Source organism: Scyliorhinus canicula, chromosome 8 (genome assembly GCF_902713615.1).
Source record: "Scyliorhinus canicula chromosome 8, sScyCan1.1, whole genome shotgun sequence".
Classification (NCBI taxonomy): Eukaryota; Metazoa; Chordata; class Chondrichthyes; order Carcharhiniformes; family Scyliorhinidae; genus Scyliorhinus; species Scyliorhinus canicula.
The window spans coordinates 107,769,233-107,794,275 of NC_052153.1; the positions used below are offsets into that span (position 1 = coordinate 107,769,233).

The 25,043-nt window shown below is 44.4% G+C and overlaps 1 protein-coding gene across 1 annotated transcript in view; it reads left to right on the forward strand.

Annotated features, from left to right (window-relative positions):
- Nucleotides 1–25,043, forward strand: part of dtwd2 (DTW domain containing 2) — a 174,051-nt gene that overhangs the window by 113,104 nt on the left and 35,904 nt on the right. Inside the window, exon 4 of the mRNA XM_038805044.1 lies at nt 24,399–24,591. Within this exon, the coding sequence (XP_038660972.1) occupies nt 24,399–24,591 (193 nt within the window). The remainder of the gene's footprint in view (nt 1–24,398; nt 24,592–25,043) is intronic.

Sequence of the window (25,043 nt, forward strand, 5' to 3'; positions counted from 1 at the left end):
ATGTTAGAATGAACTATCACGGACAGATGTGTGCTCGTCTTATTATCAAATGGAGAGAAAAAACACTTCCAGATGATTCACTTTCACTGGCTCCTGCATTCTAGAAAGGTGAAATTTGAAGGGGTGTTGTAAATTAGTCAGTTATCACATTATGTAAGTCCCACAGTGACCACCGTTTCAAATTTAGTAAAACGGCTCGTAACTCCTGAATGGAGGGACTTGTCGAATGAATCGCTTAACTTTCCTTCCAAGAAAATGTTAAAAATGCCAATGGAATCTCACATTAGTAACCAAGAACACATCATCTTTTTTTATTTAATATTAGATGTGTGTTAGAGGTTGTAAAAGTTTTTATTCCCTTTCATTAAATGCACGGACTACTTTGTTCTATTTTCCTATTGAACAAAGTCTAATTTTTGTTGAGTTACAGAAAAAAAACTTTGTCCAGTAACACACATTATCAGTTCAAGAGGTTATACTTTAACATAACCCAAGGCTGTTAAATGGTGAGGGGAGCTGCCCTATTTATTCTGTGGAGGGAATTTACAGCACCAGAGCCATAAAGTATTTTAATACATACTTGTTCTGTCAGGTTCTCCGAGTGAAGGTCTCACACAACTAGCTGCAGGCCAAAAGTAAAACTATCAGTGCTTGCTAATCCCTGTTGCCCATATTTAATGGTGTTTCCTAATTTAACAAAGGAGCGTGACCACTAAAACGAAAGCTGTCTTTGACAGCAATGCTGCTGTTCAGTGTAGCGCAACAGTGCAGATGGCACCAAACAGTCAGTAAATACTTCATTTTGTTTTCACTTTTTAGGCTTTACGTGCATCTTATTCGTTCAAAGTATTTCTTGACTCAAGCTGGAGAAAACAGGGTGAATTACAATAAATAGAAGATAGTGAATAGATTTCTGGTATTTGTATCATTTCTGCTGGGGAAAAACTGCTATTTCAATGAACATAAATGACTATGTATTAGTTGTTACCGTAATGCAAGGTAAGTGATGGACCAGATTTATGCAGAGTTGTGGAAACTTTGCGGGCCTTTAGAAATTGCAGGTGGGACACAATTGGAGGATTTCTGCCCCCATTCCCAGCATTCCCAATTGGCGCGGGGGAAGGGTGCACACAATGAGTTATGGCTGCCTTGCTGACCTGGTTGGCTCCATTATGGAGTTAGACTTCTAGCCCCCTTCAATTGTCATGGAGCTGAGCTCAAAGACCCATGGTTCACAGCCCCTCAGAGTTGTCGAGAACCATAGTCTGGATGTGGGAACCTTTTAAAAGATAACTTCCAAAGGTCTTACCCATCTGTCAAATTCCAACTCATACCCCCACCCACCACCAATGGCCCCTATTCCCCTCCATGCCAACTCAAAGCACTTCCATACCTTTTCACCCTCTATAGAACCAATGAACTATAACAATGGCACGTGTGAAAAAGCTTTAAAAACACCCATTCATCATAATTACTGAAAATAAATGTTGCTGCAAAAATTCTACAATCAGCCAGACTTTTTAACTATCAGTAGCAGAAACTATAAGCATTTGACACAACTTCGGCTTGTGTAAATATACTTTGAGCCAGTGAAAAAATAGATCACAGAGAAAAAGATTGCCAAGTTGTCAATCAAGCCATGTTTTCCCTTTTGTGCATCTGTTTCAACAAAGTAAAACCTTTATGGAAGTCTGGGCTCTCAGCCAAGCTTTATTATTCATGCGATGATAATTCAGGCATTCTTTACTGATAGAGAGGAATCACAAAATAAAAAATATGGTTCTTTGGTCAGCTGTAGTATTTGTAAATAATTAAGAAAACGGATACTGTAATAAAAATTATTATTGTTTTGTTATCGAGAAACCAAAGTGAAAGCAAATTGAACGTGTTGTACTTTGTGCCTCAGAGATATGCAGACATGATACATCAGATCCTATTGGTGGAATCAGTCCGGAGTATAATTTGTGAGGCAGAAGTGAGAGGGGTTTCCATTTTGGGCCAGGATGGCCACGTGTGAACTTGGGCTAGTCAGCTTCATTAGCTATGCATGTGAGAGGAACACAACAAATCTTTTGGTGCTTCCTCCTTGACTGGGCCGTAGCCAGTAGAAGTAATAATCTTATAATAATCTTTATTAATGCCACAAGTAAGCTTACATTAACACTGCAAGGAAATTACTGTGAAAATCCCCTAGTTGCCACATTCCGGCAATTATGCGGGTACACTGAGGGAGAATTCAGAATGTCCAATTCACTAAAGCACGTCTTTTGTGACTTGTGGGAGGAAACTGGAGCACCCGGAGGAAACCCATGCAGACACGGAGAGAACGTGCAGACTCCGCACAGACAGTGACCCAAGCCGGTAATCAAACCCAGTTCCCTAGCGCTGTGAAGCAACTGTACTAACCACAGTGCTACCGTGGTGCCCTACATGGTTGTCTGGAGTCAGAACCACCTGTGGTGATCTGTGAACAAATTGTGGTGATACATTTAGTCAGCACATTCTTTGAAGTTGTCCCTTCACCTTTGAGCATTTCAGCCAATAGAAACCCCTGCATCTAGCACTGGTCTACTTATGCCCCCTCCACCCCCACCATGGTGAAGCCCATCCTGGAGGACCACAGGTGAGTTCTCCTCATGTTCATTTATCCATGTGCGGAGACTGCAGCATTGTCTGGTGTGATGAAATCTGTGACTACACACCTTCTCTGAGATTGGGCTTTCCTCCATCACCATTGGGACACATTTGAGAGACCCTTGCCTTCTCAACCATCCCCCATTATCAGCTATGACCATCTACCCAGGTCTCTCAAGATTGTGAATTAGCATATTGTTGTTGCTCCGGACTCCCTTTCTAGTATCACCGTGGGTGTTCCGACAACACGACTGCAGTGCTTCAAGAAGGTGACCCGCCACCATCATCTCAAGTGCATTTAATGCACAATAAATCCTGGCCAACCAACGACACTCAAGTGTGAATATATAAATATCTGATCAGCCAAATCCAAGAAAACATTACCTTACATGAAACTCACCATTGCTATTGTAATAATTGGCTAAACAGTTTCAACCAGTGCATCTATTTTGGCTTTATATCGTAAGACCTGCATTAATAGATCATGAAGTGTTCTTTTAATTTAGAAATGCTTGCTAAGTAAGCATGTTTCAAACTAGCACAGGATCAAGTTGTTAATTCATCAGAACATTGGTCTCATTGCCCATTGCAGATAAAAGTCTTATGCATATTACTATCACAACAGTCAGAATTTTGACAAGTTGGATCTTGAACACCTAAGATCTGTCTTGCACATTAAATAGCTGGGCAAAATTACCACCACCAGGACAGGCAAGAACACCAGCATTGAGACCATGCTGATCACCATATATCTTTCTGCAGAAGAATGCTGGACATGGAGTGCAACAACCGGAAGAAAAATGAGCAGTGAAAGAGTACTAAGGAGATGCTGCAGCATATCCTTGCCCTATAGAATAGAATAGAATAGAACAGTACAGCACAGAACAGGCCCTTCGGCCCTCAATGTTGTGCCGAACAATGATCACCCTACTCAAACCCACACATCCACCCTATACCCATAACCCAACAACCCCCCCCCCTAACCTTTACTTTTTAGGACACTACGGGCAATTTAGCATAGCCAATCCACCTAACCCACACATCTTTGGACTGTGGGAGGAAACCGGAGCACCCGGAGGAAACCCACGCACACACGGGGAGGACGTGCAGACTCCGCACAGACAGTGACCCAGCCGGGAATCGAACCTGGGACCCTGGAGCTGTGAAGCATTTATGCTAACCACCATGCTACCGTGTTGCCCACTATGTAATATAATTACCAGCAGCGAGCAAACTTTGCAATTGATTGCATGAGCAAGCAGAAAATGCTGACAGCCGTAACTTAAATAGCCAAAACCTCATAATTCCAGCTGCTCCATCCCAGCCTGCGAAAAATGTTGAAAACATGCCCCTCACATATTGGCTTTAATATTTGATGTACCTATCAACACTAATTTTCCTTCTGAGAAGGGTGCCATTTTTGTGTATGAATAGTTAGATTTAAGCTTTCTCCAGATACTTCCCTTGTGCCAAATATAGGAACACATTTTCATTGATAAGCACTTGTTTTCAGTCAGTCAAAATGTGACATTACGCACAAAGCAATCTGGCATAGCATGCTACTTGGTAAAAATAGAATGTTTTTACTGTTGTATATGCTAGAAATATAATCATGTCAAGACGCCCCTTAAACGTCGCTATCGTACCTGCTTCCACTACCTCCTCCGGCCGCGAGTTCCACTACCCTCTGTGTAAAAAAAAATCCTTCCCACGCACATCTCCTCTAAACTTTGCCCTTTGCACCTTAACCCATGTCCCCGAGTAATTGACTCTTCCACCCGGGAAAAAGCTTCTCACTGTCCAACCTTCCGAAAGAACACCCTATCTAGGTCGACTCGTGTTCAGGATTTCATGGCATTTTCTGATTTCTCCAATTTATTAACAGATTACACTAATACAGACTATGTTGCTCAGGTTAAACAAAACTACAAAACAATCCTATGAACAACTAAGATGGACAACAGATGATCAGAATCAGCAACAGTAAGAATAACAGCAAATGTTACCATGATTATAATCATTCTTATAATTCACTGCATTTTTGTCAATACTGTAAATATCAAGGGCCTTGATTTTTCTCATATGCTGGTGGGAAGGCAAGTTTCAGGTTCCTAGTGGATTTCCTGTTGTGCCTTCCCTATTCCCACTGTTTCCCCAGCTGGCAGTAGTTCCTAGGATACTGAGGGGAAGCTCTCTGGTCTCTTGAAGGAGGCCAAAACTCAATATAATAATGTCCCTTTGCTCCATTCCAGTCTTGGGTCTTAACTGTTGAAGTTGGGAGATTGATATGAATCTTCATGGCTCTTTTTCCTCACTGTGCTTCTGCTGCTGCTACTGCAGCACCACTGGTGTATGTCTTGAGACAACTGCAGCTCTGTTTGCCAGGCAAAAAATCCTGCTGGAAGCCTGCTTAAGAAACTGACTCCCAGCCCAGCAAGTGAGCTGGAGTGGCAGGCCCTTATGCCCATATCCTCTTACAATATAGAACTAACAATCACGGACACAGACTGCAATGTCATAACTCCACCAAGGACAGAAGGAACTTGCATTTATGTACCATTTTCACAAATTCAAGAGGTCTCCTAGCACTTTCCACTGTCCAGTAAGTAATTGTGAAGCAGAACTGCTGTCGAAGTTTTGGGATATGTGGCAGCCAGTTTTCACACAGAAAGATTCCGCAAACATCAGTGATATAAATGAACAGATAATTTGTTTTTACTTACGTTGGTGAAGGATTAGTGCTCATCAGAACCCTAGGGGAACTCCCCTGCATTTGTGTCATGCCATGGTAGCTACATTTGTCGTGAACACCAAGATAGATAGAAAAGTAAGTTGTCATGAAGAGAATGAGGGCGGAATTCTCCGTTCCAGCGGCTAAGTGCCAATGGAGAATCCGCGGATGGATCACGAAGGGATAATCACGTGACCTCCGCACCGATTCTGGTACCGATAAGGGGAGAGCACCGGCACCGCGTTAACCACCCGTGGATCGTGTGGAAAATGGCCTGAGAATCACCAAGTTCCTGGCTGCGCAGGCCTGACTAGCAGCACCAGTTGTACCGGAAAACATGGCACAGGCGGTACTGGAACCCCAACCCACCCACCCCTTAGCCCACCACTCCCCCTAGCCCTGTCAGAAGCACCCCGGCCAGCGGCACGGATCCCAGATGGGTTTGGCGGCACTGGACACTGCAGCTGGCACGCTGGATACATGATTGCTGGCACCACACGTAGCCCACACAGTTGGGATTCGGCTGATCAGGGACAGGGCATCACGGGTGAGCCGGCTGAAGATGCGCCATCGACCTTGTGACTACGCGCGACGTGCATCCCCATGACGCCGATTTGGAGAGGGAGGAGCATTGTGACACGGCGTCAAACCGCGCCTGCCCCGGATCCGGCGTCGGAAGCCATTCTCCACCCGATTGCCAATCCCGATTCTGGCGTCGGGCGACGAACAATTCTGCTCAGAGTGTCTGCAAAGGGATATAGACAGGCTAAATGAGTGGGCAAAAATGAGGCAGATGAAGTATAATGTGGGAAAATGTATTTAAATGGAGAGAGATTTCTGAACTCTGTAGTACAGAGGGATCTGGGGGTCCTGGTACATGAATCACAAAAGGTTAGTACGCAGACACAGCAAGTGATAGGAACGCAAATGGAATGTTGGCATTCCTTGCAAGAGGAATGGAATGTAAAAGTAAGATTTGTACTTGTACTGCAGCTGTATAGGGCATTGGTGAGACCACATCTGTATTATGTACAGTTTTGGTCTCCTTATTTGAAAAAATATATAATTGCTTTAAAGCAATACAGAGACGGTTCCCATAACTCATTCCTGGGATGAAGGGCTTATCTTATGAAGAAAGGTTGAACAGGTTGGGCCTGTACCCATTGGAGTTTAGAAGAATGAAAGGTGAAGTTATTGAAACATATAAGATCCTGAGGGAACTTGATTGGGAGGATACAGGGAGATGTCTCCACTTGTATGAGAGATTAGAGTCTGGGACAAAGTTTGAGAATAAGAGGGCTATCATTTATCAAGGAGAAGAGGAGAATTTTTATCTCTCAAAGGGTAGATAGTCTGTGGAATCCTCTTCCCCAGAAAACAGTGGAGGTTGTCATCGAATTTATTCAAGACAGAATCAATCGAATCCACCGTGCAGAAGGAGGCCATTCGGCCAATCAGGTCTGCACCAATCCTCAGAAAGAGCACTCTACCTAGGCCTTCTTTCCACCCTATTCCCGTAACCCCATGCATTGATCATGGCCAATCCACCAATCCTGCACCTGCTTGGACACTAAGGGACAATTTAGCATGGCCTAATCCACCGAGCTACATCTTTGGGCAGAGTTAGACAGATTTTTGAGAAACAAAGGAGTCGAGGGTCAATGGGGTCAAAAGGCAAAATGAAGTTGAGACTACAACTAGATCAGCCATGATATTATTGAATGGCAAAGCAAGCTCAAAGGGCTAATCAGCCAACTACCATTCCTAAGTCCTATATATTCCTATACCCTTTTATATCTGTATGAAGGCACAAACTTGTTTTGTTTTAATATTGTATCCAAGATGTGTTTGTGGCAATGCAGCAAACTCCTTTAGTACTGCACAAGAATGTCAGCCATGCTTTTATTTTCAGGTTTCTGGAGTGAACCTCGTATCCATGACCAGCGGGCTGAGGAGAGGGGTTCATTAGGTTGATTCGATTGTATTCTAAACTCACTGCAGTGAGGGAATTTTATAACTGAGCCAGTGGAGAAAGTGGATTCCAGGTGACCCTGATCCTGCTATCCGTCAGTGTCCAGACCTGCTCTTTCCATTAAAGTTTTAGAACATAGAACATAGAACAGTACAGCACAGAACAGGCCCTTCGGCCCTCAATGTTGTGCCGAGCCATGATCACCCTACTCAAACCCACGTATCCACCCTATACCCGTAACCCAACAACCCCCCCCTTAACCTTACTTTTATTAGGACACTACGGGCAATTTAGCATGGCCAATCCACCTAACCCGCACATCTTTGGACTGTGGGAGGAAACCGGAGCACCCGGAGGAAACCCACGCACACAGGGGGAGGACGTGCAGACTCCACAGACAGTGACCCAGCCGGGAATCGAACCTGGGACCCTGGAGCTGTGAAGCATTTATGCTAACCACCATGCTACCCTGCTGCCCCTATTTTCTCGATAATGATCAAGAAAGGGAATCTTAGTTTAATTTTCTCCTGCAGAGCCTGGAAGTCTTAAGGCCTTTATTTTCTGCCCTGTCTACTTAACTCAGCACAAACAAAAGGATGAATTATTCATTAATTATTAATTAACACAACAACTGAACTATTCCTTCCTGGTTCACATATTTTTCTTACAATCACCAAATAAAAAATATACACCACTAAGTTACCCTTCTGGGTTTCGGGATACTGTCGTGTTTAACATCAGCCGGGTTCTTAACAAATTGGGGGCTTTTTGGCAGAACTTTGAAAAGCATAATTCTTTGCGTGTAGGGGAATTTGTGATTTAAACGTAACAAGAGTGAGGAGAGTGTAAAACTAAATGAGGAGGTGTGTGATTTAAAACATGACTCTTGCCTTCGCCAAGGCTTTCCTAAAGATGGAAGATGTAACTTTGTCTGGTTTACAGAACGTAACCAAAAGTCAGTTAACCGAATTGGCAGACATATCGGAATTGGGATTAGCTGCAGGAGTAAGGAAAACTTGGATTATTGAAAGTGTAGTGAAGCTTTTGAAAATGCAAGGGTTGCCTGCTGCACCAAGTTCTCCAAAAAGTGAGACAATTGAATTTTCTGAAATTCAATTACAAAAAGGAATAGAAACTAAGAAATTAGAAATGTATGTAAAAGAAAGGGAAAGGAAATTAGCTTTTCAAAAGAAAATGGAACTGAGGAAACCTGACGTGGAAATGGAGAAGAAGGCAATAGCAGAAAGAGAAAGAATTTCAGTTTAAAATACAGGCAGCTAAATCAGTAACATTAGAGCAGGGTGAGGAAGGAAGTAGTTATAGACATGAACCTATTGGGGAGGTGTTTAGATTTGAACAAGCACTTCTTAAATGTGATGACAAGGATGTCAAGTCATTGTTTAATTCATTTTAAAAAGTAGCAATAGAAATGACCAGCAACAGCTCTGGGAGAACCTTGTCCAGAGGCTCAGCAGCTGACTGGGATGTAGCTGGGTCCTGAGGTCCAGCAGACCTCTGATTGCTGTCTCCCCTGGATGTTCCTGCCTCCACCTAATGGGTATCAGCAGCTGTGTGGTGTTCACCAGATTGTGCCCCAGAAGCCTGTCCACTAATGTCGTCCATCAAGGTGTGTGTCTCTGCACGAGTGGAAGGTGGGGGTGACAACTGTGACGCCGTGATGGTGGTCTCCTTGGAGTTTTTTTCTAAGGCATTCTCTTGGGTGGGGGCGCGGTGGGGGAGGGGGGGGTGGGGGGGGGGGGAGAGGTGCTGGACGATGACTCCGGATAGCCGGCCTCATCAGATGGAGATCCTGGGAGATAATCGGTATGTGGTCAGTCAGAGGAAAGGATCATTTTGTCTGACATGAACAACTCACTTTGAGACAAGTCATCTGGGTGAAGTGGCAGTGAATCCTTACCTCTGCAGGCTAACCTCGCGATTTCCAGGGCTAGTTCCTCATGGGGGTGAGGACACAAATCTCTGGGACTCCGCTTAGTATGAGCTATCTTCTCCGACGTGGATAAAGAGAGGGCATTGCGAGCCACACACTTGATGGGGCAGGGGGGTCTATAACAGATGGCATGTGTGGGCATCGCACCTAGATATGTAGGGGATGAGTGCCAGTGGGTTCTGAGGAACAAGCGGGAGGATTGGATGTCATGTCGGAAAGGTGCAAGGTTTCAGCCAATGATTTGTTGGGGGGTGTGGTCTGGGGATTTGAGGGGTGGTCGGCAGAACTGATGCCAGGAGACTTAAACTGCAGCTTGGTGGAGGTCATTAGTCTTCTTCCGACATTGGATGGCGGTCCTCCTTGTCATGCTGCCCGCACTGATAGCCGCTGCTACTGACTCTCAAATGGCATTGCTGACCCTGCTGCTGGTCCTGTGACTGCCTTGGGGAACAGGTTGCCCCATCTCGCATCAGCGGCTTCGAGAATCCTGGCTTTTCTATATTTAGAGAGAATCAAGTATACCAGAAGATGATCCACTGAGAAATATTTTTGTAGATGGCAACCATTTGTCTCTTTCTTTGAGCAGTTAATTACTGTCGACTTAATTTTACTTTTTTTTAAACAAGTGTTTTATTTGTCTGTTTATTGGAGGGGTGTTGCATTATGATACTGTACTGTTACTTCAGTGTTCTTCAAACTTTTTTTCCGGGGACCCATTTTTGCCAACCGGCCAACCTTCGGGACCCAACCCAGCCGACCTTCGGAACCCTACCTGGCCGACCTTCGCGACCCATGCCGGCCGCCCTTCGCGACCCACGCCGGTCGACCTTCGCGACCCACGCTGGCCGACCTTCGCGACCCACCTTGTTTGCTGCTGGCAAAAATGGAGGAAATGGTTTTGGGTCCCTTTGGCCTTCGTACACGCTCCTCCAACGGAACCTGTTGGATGAAGGTGTAGACTCCGCTGTCGGAAATTATGGTGTCTCCTTCTGTCCAAATCTCTGCTTTTTTTTCCTGTAAAATGTTATCAAATAAACCCCCCCGAACTTGTAAAAAAAAATGAATACTGTAAATGAAAAAAATCAAAATTAATTGAATAAAATAAATGAATACAATGAATAAACCCCCGCCCCAAACTTGTAAAACATAAAGCTGCAACCGTTTATTAAAAATAAGCGGCCACATTGCGTATTCATGCCGATGATCTGGCACGCATGCGCAATGCGGCCGTATTTTTTTTACATGTTCGCGGTCATTTTGAAGGCCGCTTGCAACCGGCGTTATTAACAGCCGGCTGTTGCGCGCAGATTTGCGTTTTCAGGAGCGCCGCGACGGACGGCTCCGCGCCCCTCCCGACACCCGCCTGCGATCCACCTGCGGGTCGCGTCCCCAAGTTTGACAATGCCTGTGTTACATTGTGTACCTGCTCCTTTCCTCTTAGAAATCAATAAAAAGAATTTACAAAAAATAATTAGACACATGATTAAAGGGATTCCATTTTTATTATTTGCTCTGAGGGATGCACCAAATGATTCTATAGCATGTAGTCCTTTTGAATAGGTTTATGGACATGTGGTTTTTAAATCTTTGTAATGCTTGATAAGGTAGAACTGATAAGAAATGGTTACGAAATGAAATCATCTTTCAAATTAAGTCTATTCATTTTTAAAAGGAGGGAACATGTTAAGAGTTGGGGAAATTAAGATTTAAAAAATTAAGTTGGGATAAAATAAACAGGGAGTTGATAAGGGCAGTGTCGCAAATTTTGAGATGTGAATTAGCATATCAGTGAGAAAAGCAAGTGTTCACCTACGCGACTAGAGGAAAACAAGGGGATATAGAAGAGGTAACTTCAAAGTGGCGGGGTAAGGAAATTGACATGTAAATGCGAAAATCAGACTCCACAGGTTGGATACACCAAAGGGAAAGAATTATATATCCACAGCACAATGACCAGGGAAAGAGACACAGACACGGCTGCCACCCAGCCCAGAAACAATCTCCCGCTAAGAAGTAGCAGATTTTGCGTTCACTGAAACTGAAGACGTTTTTCCCAAACTTGGCAAATAACCTGTGCTGGTAACTATCTGTTGGATTTAGCTCACAGAGTTTTAGAATATTAGATGTTGGTTAGGGACAAAGGGACTTTTCAGAGTTCAGGGAACATAGATAGTTGGGAAGCAAGGTGTAGCTTCACGGGCACGATTCTCCCCAAAATTTCTAAGTTAATTTGTAGCGGGTTTTTCAGGGAGTTTCCCACTGGCTCTTGTAGCCACCGAAGCTGGCCACTTCCCGACATAAAATGGAACATTGAGTTGCATGCAGGGAAAATTGGACAATGACAGAGAGGCAAGCAGGTTGCAGAACCTCTCTGTGGATTCTGTCTGTGAAGAAACCAGAAAGCATAGAAACTAACAAGCAGCGTATATTAATTGAGCGATTCCTGGTGATTCCCAGGCAAAATGGACACAACAATCAGAAGAGATTGAAACATTCTATAGCAGGTCAGACATCCCGGCGCCAGTGGAGTCTGAAACAAAAGGACACAAACAAGGTGGAAAGAACCGCCCAGTGATCGAGGAACAGCCCCGTTATTGGGGAAATTCAAATCAATCGATTGGGAAGAGACCCAATCGATTGCAAGTTTATAGAGGGTCCGCCCAGATGGGCACGAAACCCAAAACAGTATAAGACAGAGACCCCGACCCCAGCTCTCTCTCTTAGCCAGCCCTCCGCTCTCTTAGCCAGCCCTCCCAGCAGAACACCTTGGCAGCAGCTCTCCAGGAACTTGGACGTGAGAAGGAGAAGCCTGGCCAATTGCTACACCGACAAGTAAGTGTCATACAACGCACGCTACGACAGTAGACACTCCTGACCCCTTTAGTCCACACCAACTGGAAGCCTGCGGATCCAGGACAAAGCAAGAGGCCATTGTTCCCTGATCCGGCAGTTCCCTTATTCCAGATAAGTATTGGCCGGGTAGTGGTAGGAACAGTTTAGTCTTAGTATTATGTGCATGAGTTGTAAATAACTGTGTAATAATAAACGTGTCTTGTTTGAACTTACTAACTGGTGTATTGAGTCATTGATCTGAACTTATAGAATAGAACAGTACAGCACAGAACAGGCCCTTCAGCCCTCGATGTTGTGCCGAGCAATGATTACCCTACTTAAACCCACGTAACCTGTATCCCAACAATCCCCCCATTAACCTTACACTACGGGCAATTTAGCATGGCCAATCCACCTAACCTGCACATCTTTGGACTGTGGGAGGAAACCGGAGCACCCGGAGGAAACCCACGCACACACGGGGAGGACGTGCAGACTCCACACAGACAGTGACCCAGCTGGGAATCGAACCTGGGACCCTGGAGCTGTGAAGCATTGATGCTAACCATCATGCTACCGTGAGGCCCCAACTTGAACTTGAATCTTGTGGCGTATTATAAAGATACCTGGCGACTCTAGAGCTTAGGAATAAAACAGAGCCAATTGAGTGTAAAGCACACTCACCCAGAACGAGCAACACTCTGCCTGCAAGTTCCCCACTGTGATTCAATGACACTTAGTCACTCTTTTTGGCCCTGGGGTCTTTCTCACGGGTTTAGCACACAATTGGAATTTTGTTTAGTACTGCGGAGCAGAACTTCGAGATCAGGCCGGCATTTTGAAAGGGTGCCCCGGTCTCTTAGTGAGCTTGTGGGTCTCCCACAGCCCCACCCATGGGCAATATCACCCCCCACAGACATGAACACTACCCCACACCCCCCCAAGTGAGAACAGCCCACTATGGGATCTCCCCTCTTCAGGCCCCAAACCCCCCTACAGCACCCCTCCCTTCTAGGACCCCCACCCACCATCACCCCCCCCAATCCCCCAGAGACCCCTACTTAGCTGCCCTGTACTCCCCACCCTTCAACCCCCCCCTCCACCCTCATTTGATGGGCATGGCTCCCTTGCCCTCTGACCCTTGGCATTGCCAGGGTGGCAGTGCCAAGGTGCCAGCTGGGCAGTGTCAAGGTGCCCAAGTTCCAGGGAGAGGGTCAGGGCGCCATGCACTTCGCCTGACCACCCAGGGGTGTCCGATGGCCCGGGATCACCCCCCAGGTGCCGTTCCGCCTGGACCACGTTTTTGTGGACCAGCACTGATCGGCGCCCGCCTGCAGCCTCTCTGGGGAGGCCGAAGAATCGAAGGAGGCCAGTGGATCCCGCACAGGTAGGTCATAAGTAGGTTTACGACCTACTTCTGCAAGTGTCATTCGGTCCCACCCATTTGGGGTGGGAGGTCTGACTCCGATGTCACGCAGGACTCCAGAGAATCTTGCGAGGCGCGATGCCTGTCGGGAGGTCTGCTGGAAGCCTCTCTCCGCATTCTCCGGCCATACTGCTCTCCTTGAGCGCAACATGTCCGGAGAATCTCGCCCCATGTAATTCTGTGTGCGTACAGCCATCAGTGTAATTAAGTGTTGTAGTGTATCATAATCCTTGTCATATGTATTTTAAGTTAATAAATATTCTTTATTAATTGTTTGCACAACAATTGGAGTATTCCTCCCTGGTTCAAATTTTTCTCACAGTGTAGCAAATTGAAAATATACGCTTCCCCCTCTCACCTTGAAATCGTGACCCCTTGTAATTGACACCCCCACTCTTGGAAAAAGATTGTTGCTATCCACCCTGTCCATACCTCTCATAATTTTGTAGACCTCAATCCGGTCCCCCTCAACCTCCGTCTTTCCAACGAAAACAATTTTAATCTACTCAACCTTTCTTCATAGCTAGCACCCTCCATACCAGGCAACATCCTGGTGAACCTCCTCTGCACCCTCTCTAAAGCATCCACATCCTTCTGGTAATGTGGCGACCAGAACTGCACCCAGTATTCCAAATGTGACCTAACCAAAGTCCTATACAACTGTAACATGACCTGCTGACTCTTGTACTCAATACCCCGTCCGATGAAGGCAAGCATGCTGTATGCCTTCTTGACCACTCTATCGACCTGTGTAAATCCCTGCACAAAACCATGCTGCCTATCACTGATAAGTCTATTTCCTTCCAAATGTGAATAGATCCTATCCCTCAGTATTTTCTCCAACAGTTTGCCTACCACTGACGTCAAGCTCACAGGCCTATAATTCCCTGGATTATCCCTGCTACCCTTCTTAAACAAAGGGACAACATTAGCAATTCTCCAGTCCTCCGGGACCTCTTCCGTGCTCAAGGATGCTGCAAAGACATCTGTTAAGGCCCCAGCTATTTCGTCCCTCGTTTCCCTCAGTAACCTGGGATAGATCCCATCCGGTCCAGGGGACTTGTCCACCTTAATGCCTTTTAGAATATCCAAAACCTCCCCCTTCCTTATGCCAACATGACCTAGAGTATTTAAACATCCATCCCTAGTCTCAACATCCATCATGTCCCTCTCCTTGGTGAATACCGATGCAAAGTACTCATTAAGAATCTCACCCATTTCCTCTGACTCCACGCATAAATTCCCTCTTTTGTCTTTGAGTAGGCCAATCCTTTCTCTAGTTACCCTCTTGCTCCTTATATACGATTAAAAGGTTTGGGATTTTCCTTAACCCTGTTAGCCAAGGATATTTCATGACCCCTTTTAGCCCTCTTTCCTGCGCGTTTGAGATTTGTCCTACTTTCCCGATATTCGTCCAAAGCTTCATCAGTTTTGAGTCGCCTCGATCTTATGTATGCTTCCTTTTTCATTTTAGCTAGTCTCACAATTCCACCCGTCATCCATGGTTCCCTAATCTTGCCATTTCTATCTCTCATTTTCACAGGGACATGTCTGACCATGCACTCTAATCAACCTTTCCTTAAAAGACTCCCACAATTCAAAGGTGGATTTACCCTTAAACAGCTGCTCCCAATCCACATTTCCTAGCTCCTGCTGAATTTTGTTATACTTGGCCTTTCCCCAATTTAGCACTCTTCCTTTAGGACCACTCTCGTCTTTGTCCATGAGTATTTTAAAACTTACGGAATTGTGATCGTTATTCCCAAAGTAATCACCAACTGAAACTTCAACCACCAGGGACTGGTTTAGCACACTGGGCTAAATCGCTGACTTTTAAAGCAGACCAAGGCAGGCCAGCAGCACGGTTCAATTCCCGTACCAGCCTCCCCGAACAGGCGCCGGAATGTGGCGACTAGGGGCTTTTCACAGTAACTTCATTTGAAGCCTACTTGTGACAATAAGCAGTTTTCATTTCATTTTTCATTTCACCTGACCGGGATAATTCCCCAATACCAGGTCCAGTATGGCCCCTTCCCGAGTTGGACTATTTACATACTGCTCTAAAACACTTTCCTGGATTCTCCTTACAAATTCTGCTCCATGTACACCTCCAACACTACACGAGTCCAAATCAATGTTGGGGAAGTTAAAATCTCCCATCACAACCACCCTATTGCACCTACATTGTTCTATAATCTGTCTACATATTTGAACCTCTACTTCACGCTCGCTTTTGGGAGGCCTGTAGTAAATTCCAACAATGTTAGTGCACCCTTCCTATTTCTTAGCTCTATCCATATTGCCTCAGTGCTCGAATCCTCCATCGTGCCCTCCTTAATCACAGCTGTGATATCATCTCTGACCAGTAATGCAACTCCTCCACCCCTTTTACCTCCCTCTTTATCCCTCCTGAAGCATCTATACCCTGGGATATTTAGTTGCCAGTCTTGCCCTTCCCTCAACCAAGTCTCAGTAATATCAAAAACATCATATTCCCAGGTACTAATCCAAGCCCTCAGTTCATCTGCCTTACCTGCTACACTTCTTGCATTAAAACAAATGCACCTCAGACCACCTGTCCTTTTGCGTTCATCATCTCTTCCCGGTCTACTCTTCCCCTTAGGCACATTGAGTTTATTATCTAGTACCTTACTGGCTTTAGTTGCTGCCTCTTTACTGACCTCTAACTTCCAAATCTGGTTCCCATCCCCCTGCCACATTAGTTTAAAACCTCCCCAACAGCGTTAGCAAAAGCACCCCCTAGGACATTGGTTCCAGTCCTGCCCAGGTGTAGACCATCCGGTTTGTAATGATCTCACCGCCCCCAGAACCGGTTCCAATGTCCCAAAATTCTGAACCCCTCCCTCCTGCACCATCTCTCAAGCCACATATTCATTCTGACTATTCTTGAATTTCTACTCTGACTGTCTCGTGGCACTGATATCAGTCCTGAGATTACTACCTTTGAGGTCCTACTTTTTAACTTATCTCCTAACTCACTAAATTCTGATTGTAGGACATCATCCCGTTTTTTACCTATATCGTTGGTGCCTATATGCACCTCGACAACTGGCTGTTCACCCTCCCCCTTCAGTATGTCCTGCAACCGATCTGAGACATCCCTGACCCGTGCACCCGGGAGGCAACATACCATTTTGGAGTCCTGTTTTCGACCATAGAAATGCCTGTCTACTCCCCTTACGATTGAAACCCCTATGACTATAGTCCTGCTAGTCTTTTTCCCGCCCTTCTGTGCAGCACAGCCAGCCACGATGCCATGAGCCTGTCTACTACTGCCTTCCCCTGGTGAGTCATCTCCTCCAACAGTGTCCAAAACGGTATACCTGTTTTGGAGGGAGATGACCGCAGGGGATACCTGCACTGCCTTCCTGCTCTTTCTCTGTCTTTTGGTCACCCATTCCCTGTCTCCTTCACCAATCCTAATCTGCGATGTGACCAACTCACTGAACGTGCTATCCACGACGTCCTTAGCATCGGGGATGCTCCAAAGTGAGTCCATCCGCAGCTCCAGAGCCGTCATGCGGTCTAACAGGACAACAGCTCCTCCACAAACCACCGTCAAGTTCCGCTGACCGAAATGCACGTATGCAAATTTCCCCCGCAACAGCCAATCAGTAGCTCCGCTCTACTGCCCTCTGCTGGATGCCTGCCTTCACTTCAACACTTAGGGTCTCTTGCACAGGTACACCTTCAAGTTCCGCTGACCGCAATGCATGTATGCAAATTTCCCCCGCAACAGCCAATCAGTAGCTCCACTCTACTGCCCTCTGCTGGATGTTGAGAGACAGGCTAGTCTGTGGTGTGAACAACATTACGATTAGCAAAATGGTCCCAATCACATTTGTGTTGATGGTAAATGGACAGCCATCTAGAATGGAGATGGGCATGGGTGCCTCTGCTCCAGTTGTAGGAGAACAAACGTATCGTTATTTGCAAGGGGCGGGGAGGGTCCAGCCCCTGACATTGAGAAACCCGACAGCCTGGCTAGCCATGTAGATTGGGGAAGTTTTACGGATCCTAGGAACAAAAAAAGTGCCCGTAAACTGCAAGCAGCAGTCAGCCCAACTGCATGTGGGGGGCCAAGTTTAATGGGCTGAAATTGGTTTTGCCAATTTAGATTAAATTGGCTAGGAATCTTCAAAATGAATGAGGGAGTTTATCATGACATCTTAAAAAAAAATACCAGGAGGTGGTCCAAAATGAGTTAGGCAAGATACAAGGTGTAAAAGCAGAGCCCAATCCGTCCCCTATGCCTTCCATGAGAAAGGCCGAGTCTGAACTCAAGCAGTTGGAAGAATTATGCATCATCAAACCTGTACAGTATTTGGAGTGGGTGGCTCCCATCGTGTCAGTGGTTAAGCCAAATAGAACCAAGAGGATATGTGGGGGCAGAAAATTAACTGAATCAGGCAGTAAAATTGGACCAATACCCAGTATCTAGTATTTAAGATTTATACACTAATTTAGCAGAAGGTTTAACTTACACCAACTTAATTTAAGCCTTGCGTACTAACAATTAGAATTAGACAAAGCATCTAAAGAATTTGTTACTACAAATACCCTCAAAGGTTTCTACCAGTCTACATGACTACCTTCTGGAGTCCCGTTGGCATGTGCGAGTTCCCAGCGCACAATGGAAAGCTTACCACAGGCACTACCTAAGGTGGTTGCCTATCTAGATAATGTACTGGTTGCAGGAGCATCTGAAGAGGAGCACCTGGAAAATATGAAAAAAGTTTTTTAAAGATTTAACAAAGCCGGAGTAAGGCTGAAAGAGGAAATGTGTATGATCCAGGCTCATGAAGTATAAAACCATAAGAAAAAAACCATGTTAACACCTAATCATTGAATTTCTACCAAGGCCATAATCAATGCTGTGGTAATCAGCTAGTACAGAAAAATAAATGAAGCTTTCCTTTCCAAGATCTAATTTTAGGAACTCTTAGCTGTTTATTTTGAATATGCTTAGTTTAATTTCAGATAAATAAAAAGCAAAGAGAAAAAGATTGCGAAGTAATTTTCAATAAAAGTGGATTGCATGAATCATTTCTGAAATGCAATCATAATGATGTAGGCAATTGTAGCAGCTTCTTTACATTCAGGATTAGTGTGCAAAAAGGTTAGGTGGGGTTTCAGAGTTGCGGGCATAGGATGGAGGAGTGGGCTTGGGTAGGGTGCTTTTTCCAAGGGCCAGTGAGACTTGATGGGCCGAATGGCCTCTTTTTGCACTGTAAATTCTATGGTTCTATGGTCCCATTAAAAATAACTGAGATTAGTGACCAATTACTCGAATTTTGGTGATGTTGTTCGAATGGGAATGTTCACCAAGACATGGGTAGAAATTCTTGCTCTTCTTTGAATTTTCCCTGTGACCTTAATGTCCACCTGAGTAGGAAATATAGCTTAACATGTCATCTGAAAGACAGCACTTACAGCAATGCAGCACTTTCTCAGTCAGTTACTGAAGTTGCAGGGGAGGCGGTGGAGTTATGGTATTGTCACTGGACTGGTAAACCAAAGAGCCAGAGTAATGCTCTGGGGACCCAGGTTCAAATCATGCTACTGCAGATGGTGAAATCTGAAATCAATAAAATCTGGAATTAAAAGTCTAATGATGACCATAAAACCATTGTCGATTGTTGTAAAAACCCACCTGGTCCACTATAATAATAATCTTCAGAAAGTGAACCAAGTTGGTTAGATTCTGGAATGGACTGCCCTTGAGGTGGCAGTTTAGAGTAAACCACTTGCTGTGGATCTGGAGTCATATGTAGGCCAAACCAGGTAAGGATGGCAGATTTGCTAAAGTATTCCCTTTTATGTTAGCTGCCAGTCTCTTCTCATACCCTCTCTTGACTTTTCTTGATTCTGTCTTCACTTCTCCTCTGAATGTTCTTTCTTAAGCTTGGTTCTCCCTTGTATCATCAATCTGACATCTGCCGTATGGATCCTTTTTTTGCTACCCATTACTGCCTATCTATTTCATCATTCAGGGAGTCCCATATTTATTTGCTCTACCGTTACCACTCCTGGGAATGTACCTCAAATATACCTGAACCATCTCCTCTTTAAAAGCAGCCTATTGTCCTATTATTTGGGCAGCACGGTAGCAAAAGTGACTAGTACTGTGGCTTCACAGCACCGGGTTTCCAGGTTTGATTTGTCGCTGGGTCACTGTCTGTGCGGAGTCTGCACTTTCTCCCCGTGTCTGCGCGGGTTTCCTCCAGGTGCTCCGGTTTCCTCCCACAGTCCAAAGACGCCAAGGTTAGGTGGATTGGCCATGCTAAATTGCCCTTCGTGTCCAAAAGGTTAGGAGGGGTCATTGGGTTACGGGGATGGGATGGAAGTGAGGGCTTAAGTGGGTCGGTGCAGACTCGATGGGCCAAATGACCTCCTTCTGCACTGTATGTTCTATGTTGTCTACAGATTTGGCTAGTAATCTGTGATTCCAATGTAACAGGGCCAGATCCGTTCTCACGCTTTTGAAACTGTCTGACCCCCAGTTAATTATTTTTACTCTGGATTTCTCCATGTCCTTTTCATAGTTATCCTAAACCTTAACATGATATAATCACTGTCTCCTAAATATTTCCCTACTCACACTTGGGGCTGGATTTTTGTTCTAGGGTTCCAATCCGGAATTCGGTCTAGTGTCATGAATGGCCAATCAAGTGGCTGCATGGCCTGAACCCCATCGAATTAAGAACAGTGGGTGGGTTGCCAAGGTTGGTCGGCCAATAGAAGTACCCCGAGCACTGACAGATTGGCAGACCAGCAATGGGAGCTCCTTATGCACGTAGGTAAAAGAGAGGATGCCTCAAGATGGAGGTGCTCTCTGAAGCCCTTTTAAAAACTTTCATGGAGGCTGCAGCTGCCAGGCCGCTGCCGTGGAGGGGGTATTCTTCCATAGTAAAACCTCAGTTGTGACCCTCTGTTGATCATGGCTGTGGGGGGAAGGAGGTGAACTTGTAAGATGGAGTCCAGGCCATTTGGCTTAACATGGGAAATCAGCCTCCATTATGCGACTAGATTTCAGCCTTAACAGGGTAGAGAGCAGACTTCACAGTAGCCATAGTTAGGCCCTTTAGACTACCTAAACAGGTAGTAGGCCCTATAGACTGCCTAAACAGGTAGTTGTCACCCACTTCCCATCCAGCCTATTCAAAATTGGTGTGAACACAGTAAAATTCCAACAAACAGGATCACCAGCTGGTAGCAGGAATTTACAGGGCATTGCAACTCCATGCTCACCTTGGCAGCTCTTTGTATTTCTGGTAAATCTGGCACTTGGTTTACTTAATCTACGTCATTCCCCAGAACCATCAGCCTTAAAATTTCAAAATGTGTTTTCAATACGTATTGTGGATTGGAATAAGTATAATTATAGTACCAGAAAACTTGAGCAAATCTATCTGGCAGCATCATTTGCAATGTTTGCAGCTTCAATTGGGTCTCTTGCCATAGCAAGCAAGTGCAAGCACATATGCTTAATGGATAGACACATAAAATGCAACATAAAACAATGCGTGTACATTGGCATGAAATTAAGACTAATAATGCTTCTGATAGTTGTTCTGGTTTCAGATAGACTGCTTATTTTACTTATCGATACTATCTATATCATATTAAAAAATGATTAAACTGCAAAGTTTATTAACGATCCTTACTCATCAATAAAGCTAATAAACGTTAAAAACTTTTACATTGTTTTGGGGTAAATAATTAGAATTTTGGTTAACGTCTTGTATATGTCTAATCTTTGTGCATATGCAATTACGTATTGCTTTTAAAATTTCTGATTTGAAGTACAAGAGATAAAATTAGTTGCACGTACTCCATGGCAGCATATTGAGACAAAGAAAAAGTGCGATGCTATAAATCTGAAATGGAAACATCATGCTGGAAACAAAATGGATGACTTAAAATTTATATAGTGCAAGCTTGTCCAAACTCGTTGTGTGGGGGGCCACATTTCAAAACCATTCTCACTCGAGGGGTTGATGAGCAAATTTCAGAAAGGTAAAGTTTGGCATAATATTAATGTGAATATTTTTAAAACTATGATGATAATAATTGCTGATTGTCACAAGTAGGCTTCAAATGAAGTTGCTGTGAAAAGCCCCTAGTCGCCACATTCCGGCGCCTGTTTGGGGAGGCTGATACGGGAATTGAACCGTGCTGCTGGCACGGTTTGCTTTAAAAGCCAGCTATTTAGCCCAGTGTGCTAAACCAGCCCCTGGTGTGTAAAGCCCCTGAGGTGTAAAGAAAAAAGTGGCTGAACAAAAAAAAACAATGAGTAACCAAAGGTCGGGCCTACATGTGACTCCAGATCCATAGCAATGTGGTTGACTCTTAAATGCCCCCTCAAGGAGAATTCGAGATGGACAGTGAATGTTGGCCCAACCTGCGACGACCACATTCCATGAAGAATTTAAAAAAGAGCATCAGAGTGTGTGTATCCAGCTCACTCCCAGTCTCGGGGTGCTTACTCAGGCACACTACCCACTGTGAGAGTGTGTGGGTGAGGGTGAATGAGAACACTGATACTAAAAGTGAACCAGACTTATGGAGACATTCCGCTCTGCGCACAGATGCGTCTCACGCACACGTCCTCTCTCCTTTTATGCCTATCCCCTCTCACACGCTCACAACCACTCTTATACTCTCTCAGCCTCGGAAACAACGGGATAAAATACAAATTCAATTGATTTTGTTTGTGAAGGAATGCCAAATTTTGATTTTTAGCATTTGATCAGACTTGTATTCTTTTCCAATGATTTATATTTTTATTGCTAAGTGGAGAAATCTATGAAAAACTGCTCTGTAAGACCATGAAGGAGGATTGTAATGTAGTAGCTTTTGATAACATTTCTAACTTTTCTATCTATTTGTAATTATTCCCAGATTGATCAAACACATATTAACGAGTGAGTGTTTAGTTATAAACAAGCAAAAAGACCAGATAGTCTGTGTGAATGTGCATTTTGCAAATCTTCATCACTGCTACACATGGTATTTATAATTCATTTTTCATGAAGATTAGCCAAAGTCTTGCTTGTTTTGTTCACTATACCAACTGGAGTCCTGAATTTATATTTCTCTCTCTGGCCCATTACAAATTGACATTGGTTGATGTCCTGCCCTGGATATACCGTACAATACATTTCTTGAATAACTGCTAACTTATGTACTAGAAGTGAAAATAATTATTGCAAGTGCTTAATACATCTGTTGTTGATGCCAAGATTGTGCACATTACATGCCTTCTGCCACGATAATGACTGCTAATTCCAAAAAGAAAACATTGGCCTTGATTTTCAGCTTGATTTGATTTAATTTTATTTGCTGTAACATGTACCGAAGTACAGTGAAAAGTATTTTTCTGCAGCCAAGGGAACATACACAGTATGTACATAGTAGATAAAAGAATAATCAACAGAGTTCATTGACAAACAATGATTGGTTACAGTGCGGAACAAGGGGCCAAACAAAGCAAATACATGAGCAAGAGTAGCATAGGATGTCATGAATAGAGTTCTTACAGGGAACAGATCAGTCCGAGGGGGAGTCGTTGAGGAGTCTAGTAGCTGTGGGGAAGAAGCTGTTCCTGTATCTGGATGTGCGGGTCTTCAGACTTCTGTATCTTCTGCCTGATGGAAGGGTCTGGAAAAGGCAAAGCCTGGGTGGGAGGGGTCTCGGATAATGCTGTCAACCTTCCTGAGGTGGCGGGCGGTGTAAACAGACGTGTGGGTGACTACAGGAATGAGCATGATTTGAAAATTGTGCTTCTGGATCATGTGTCAGTGCCCCAAAGCCTCCAGGTACATTGCTCCTTTCAAAGTGAGGGCAGGAGGGTGGGTGCATGGTTAGTGGGCAACTCCCTCACCTCCAATTAACTGCTCATTAAGATTCTTAAGGAACTTGGTAATGGATGAATAAAAGGTCAGATATCTGCACTAGTCAGTTTGACTTTGTGGTTTCTAAAAGACAAAATTGATTAAATGATTCCACTTTACACCTATTATGAAAGGATTGTTACGATGTGAACATTCCCCTGCTTACTATCTGCAGTTATAATGGGTGTGTTACATGTTTTCCCGATTGCAGTGTATAGAAAGCTCTCAGTTTATAGACATGACAAAGAGGGAAGGGTCAGATGCCTATTTAGTCAGTTCTCTGCCTGGACTACCAACCACAAGTTTTCTGTAGCTTCCTAATATGTGCTGATCTGTGCCTGTGCCTGCAGTAGGATAGCAAGTAATATTTTCAACTCAGCCACCATACTGTTTATGCATTTATCCATGGGGCACCCAAATAGACGAGCAGCCTAATAATCAGTGTATCAAGGTTTTCTGTCGACATATGGATCGTTGGGGCTCCACAAAACCCAAAGGATGGAGCCTTTCTACAAGGAGGTGTTGAGCCCTTCAATAGGTTGGTTTCAGATCTTGGACCTTCTGGCTGCTGCTCCACAACATACTGCAGAGGTTTGCCATCTGATGAGAGGGCCAAGTGTAAAATCAGTCTTCAACCAACTCAATGCAAGCAATTGGCTGAGTATGTAACATAGTCCAAAAATGTGCAGGTTAGGTGGATTGGCTATGCTAAATTGCCCCTTTGTGTCCAAAGGTTAGGTTGGGTTACGGGGATGGGGTGGAAGCGTGGACTTAAGTAGGGTGCGCTTTCAAAAGACTGGTGCAGACTCGATGGGCTGAATGGCCTCCTTCTGCACTGTAAATTCTATGAAATATGAGTGTGTGTGTGACCATTTCTATCAAAAAAAAGGAAAATGTAAATGTTGACTGAAACATTTGTTTATTTTATTTTAAAGGCACCCTGAACTTGCAGCTGTTTGCCGGAGTCTTAGTACGTTAGTCTTGTACCCTGGACCTGAAGCAAATAACCTAGAAGAACTTGAACTTGACCCATCATTGTCGCCATACAATATCATCATCATAGATGGGACATGGAGTCAGGCCAAGGGGATGTTTTATGGAAATTCTCTTTTTCGCTTTCCTAAACAAGTAAGTATTAGCTCACAATACTGCAGCAAGAAATCTGTTCAGTAACTTTCAAAAATAAAATGCACATTTGTCTCCATCCATGATAAACCACAGAGATCATGACGGTGACCCAATACCTGGCCTTTGCTGCGATAACTGATCTTGGCTGAGTTAGTAGTGGGCCATTGAATTTGGTGTCCTTAGTCTTGTGAAAAATCAGCTACAGTTCCCACTCAAAATCTAAATGCAAAATAGGTAAATTCACAATTGATATCACACTATGATATGCAGCCTGGGAAGATTTAGAGAAAATATATAGGTGGGCAGAACATTGGCAGATGAAATGTGATATGGGCAATATAAAGTACGACATTTTGGAGAAAGAAGCATGCTGTTCTTGAATGATTAAATAGCGAATGGTGTAATTCAGAAATAAGTCCTGGGGCAGCAAGCCCAGCATCTCCTGGGTCTTT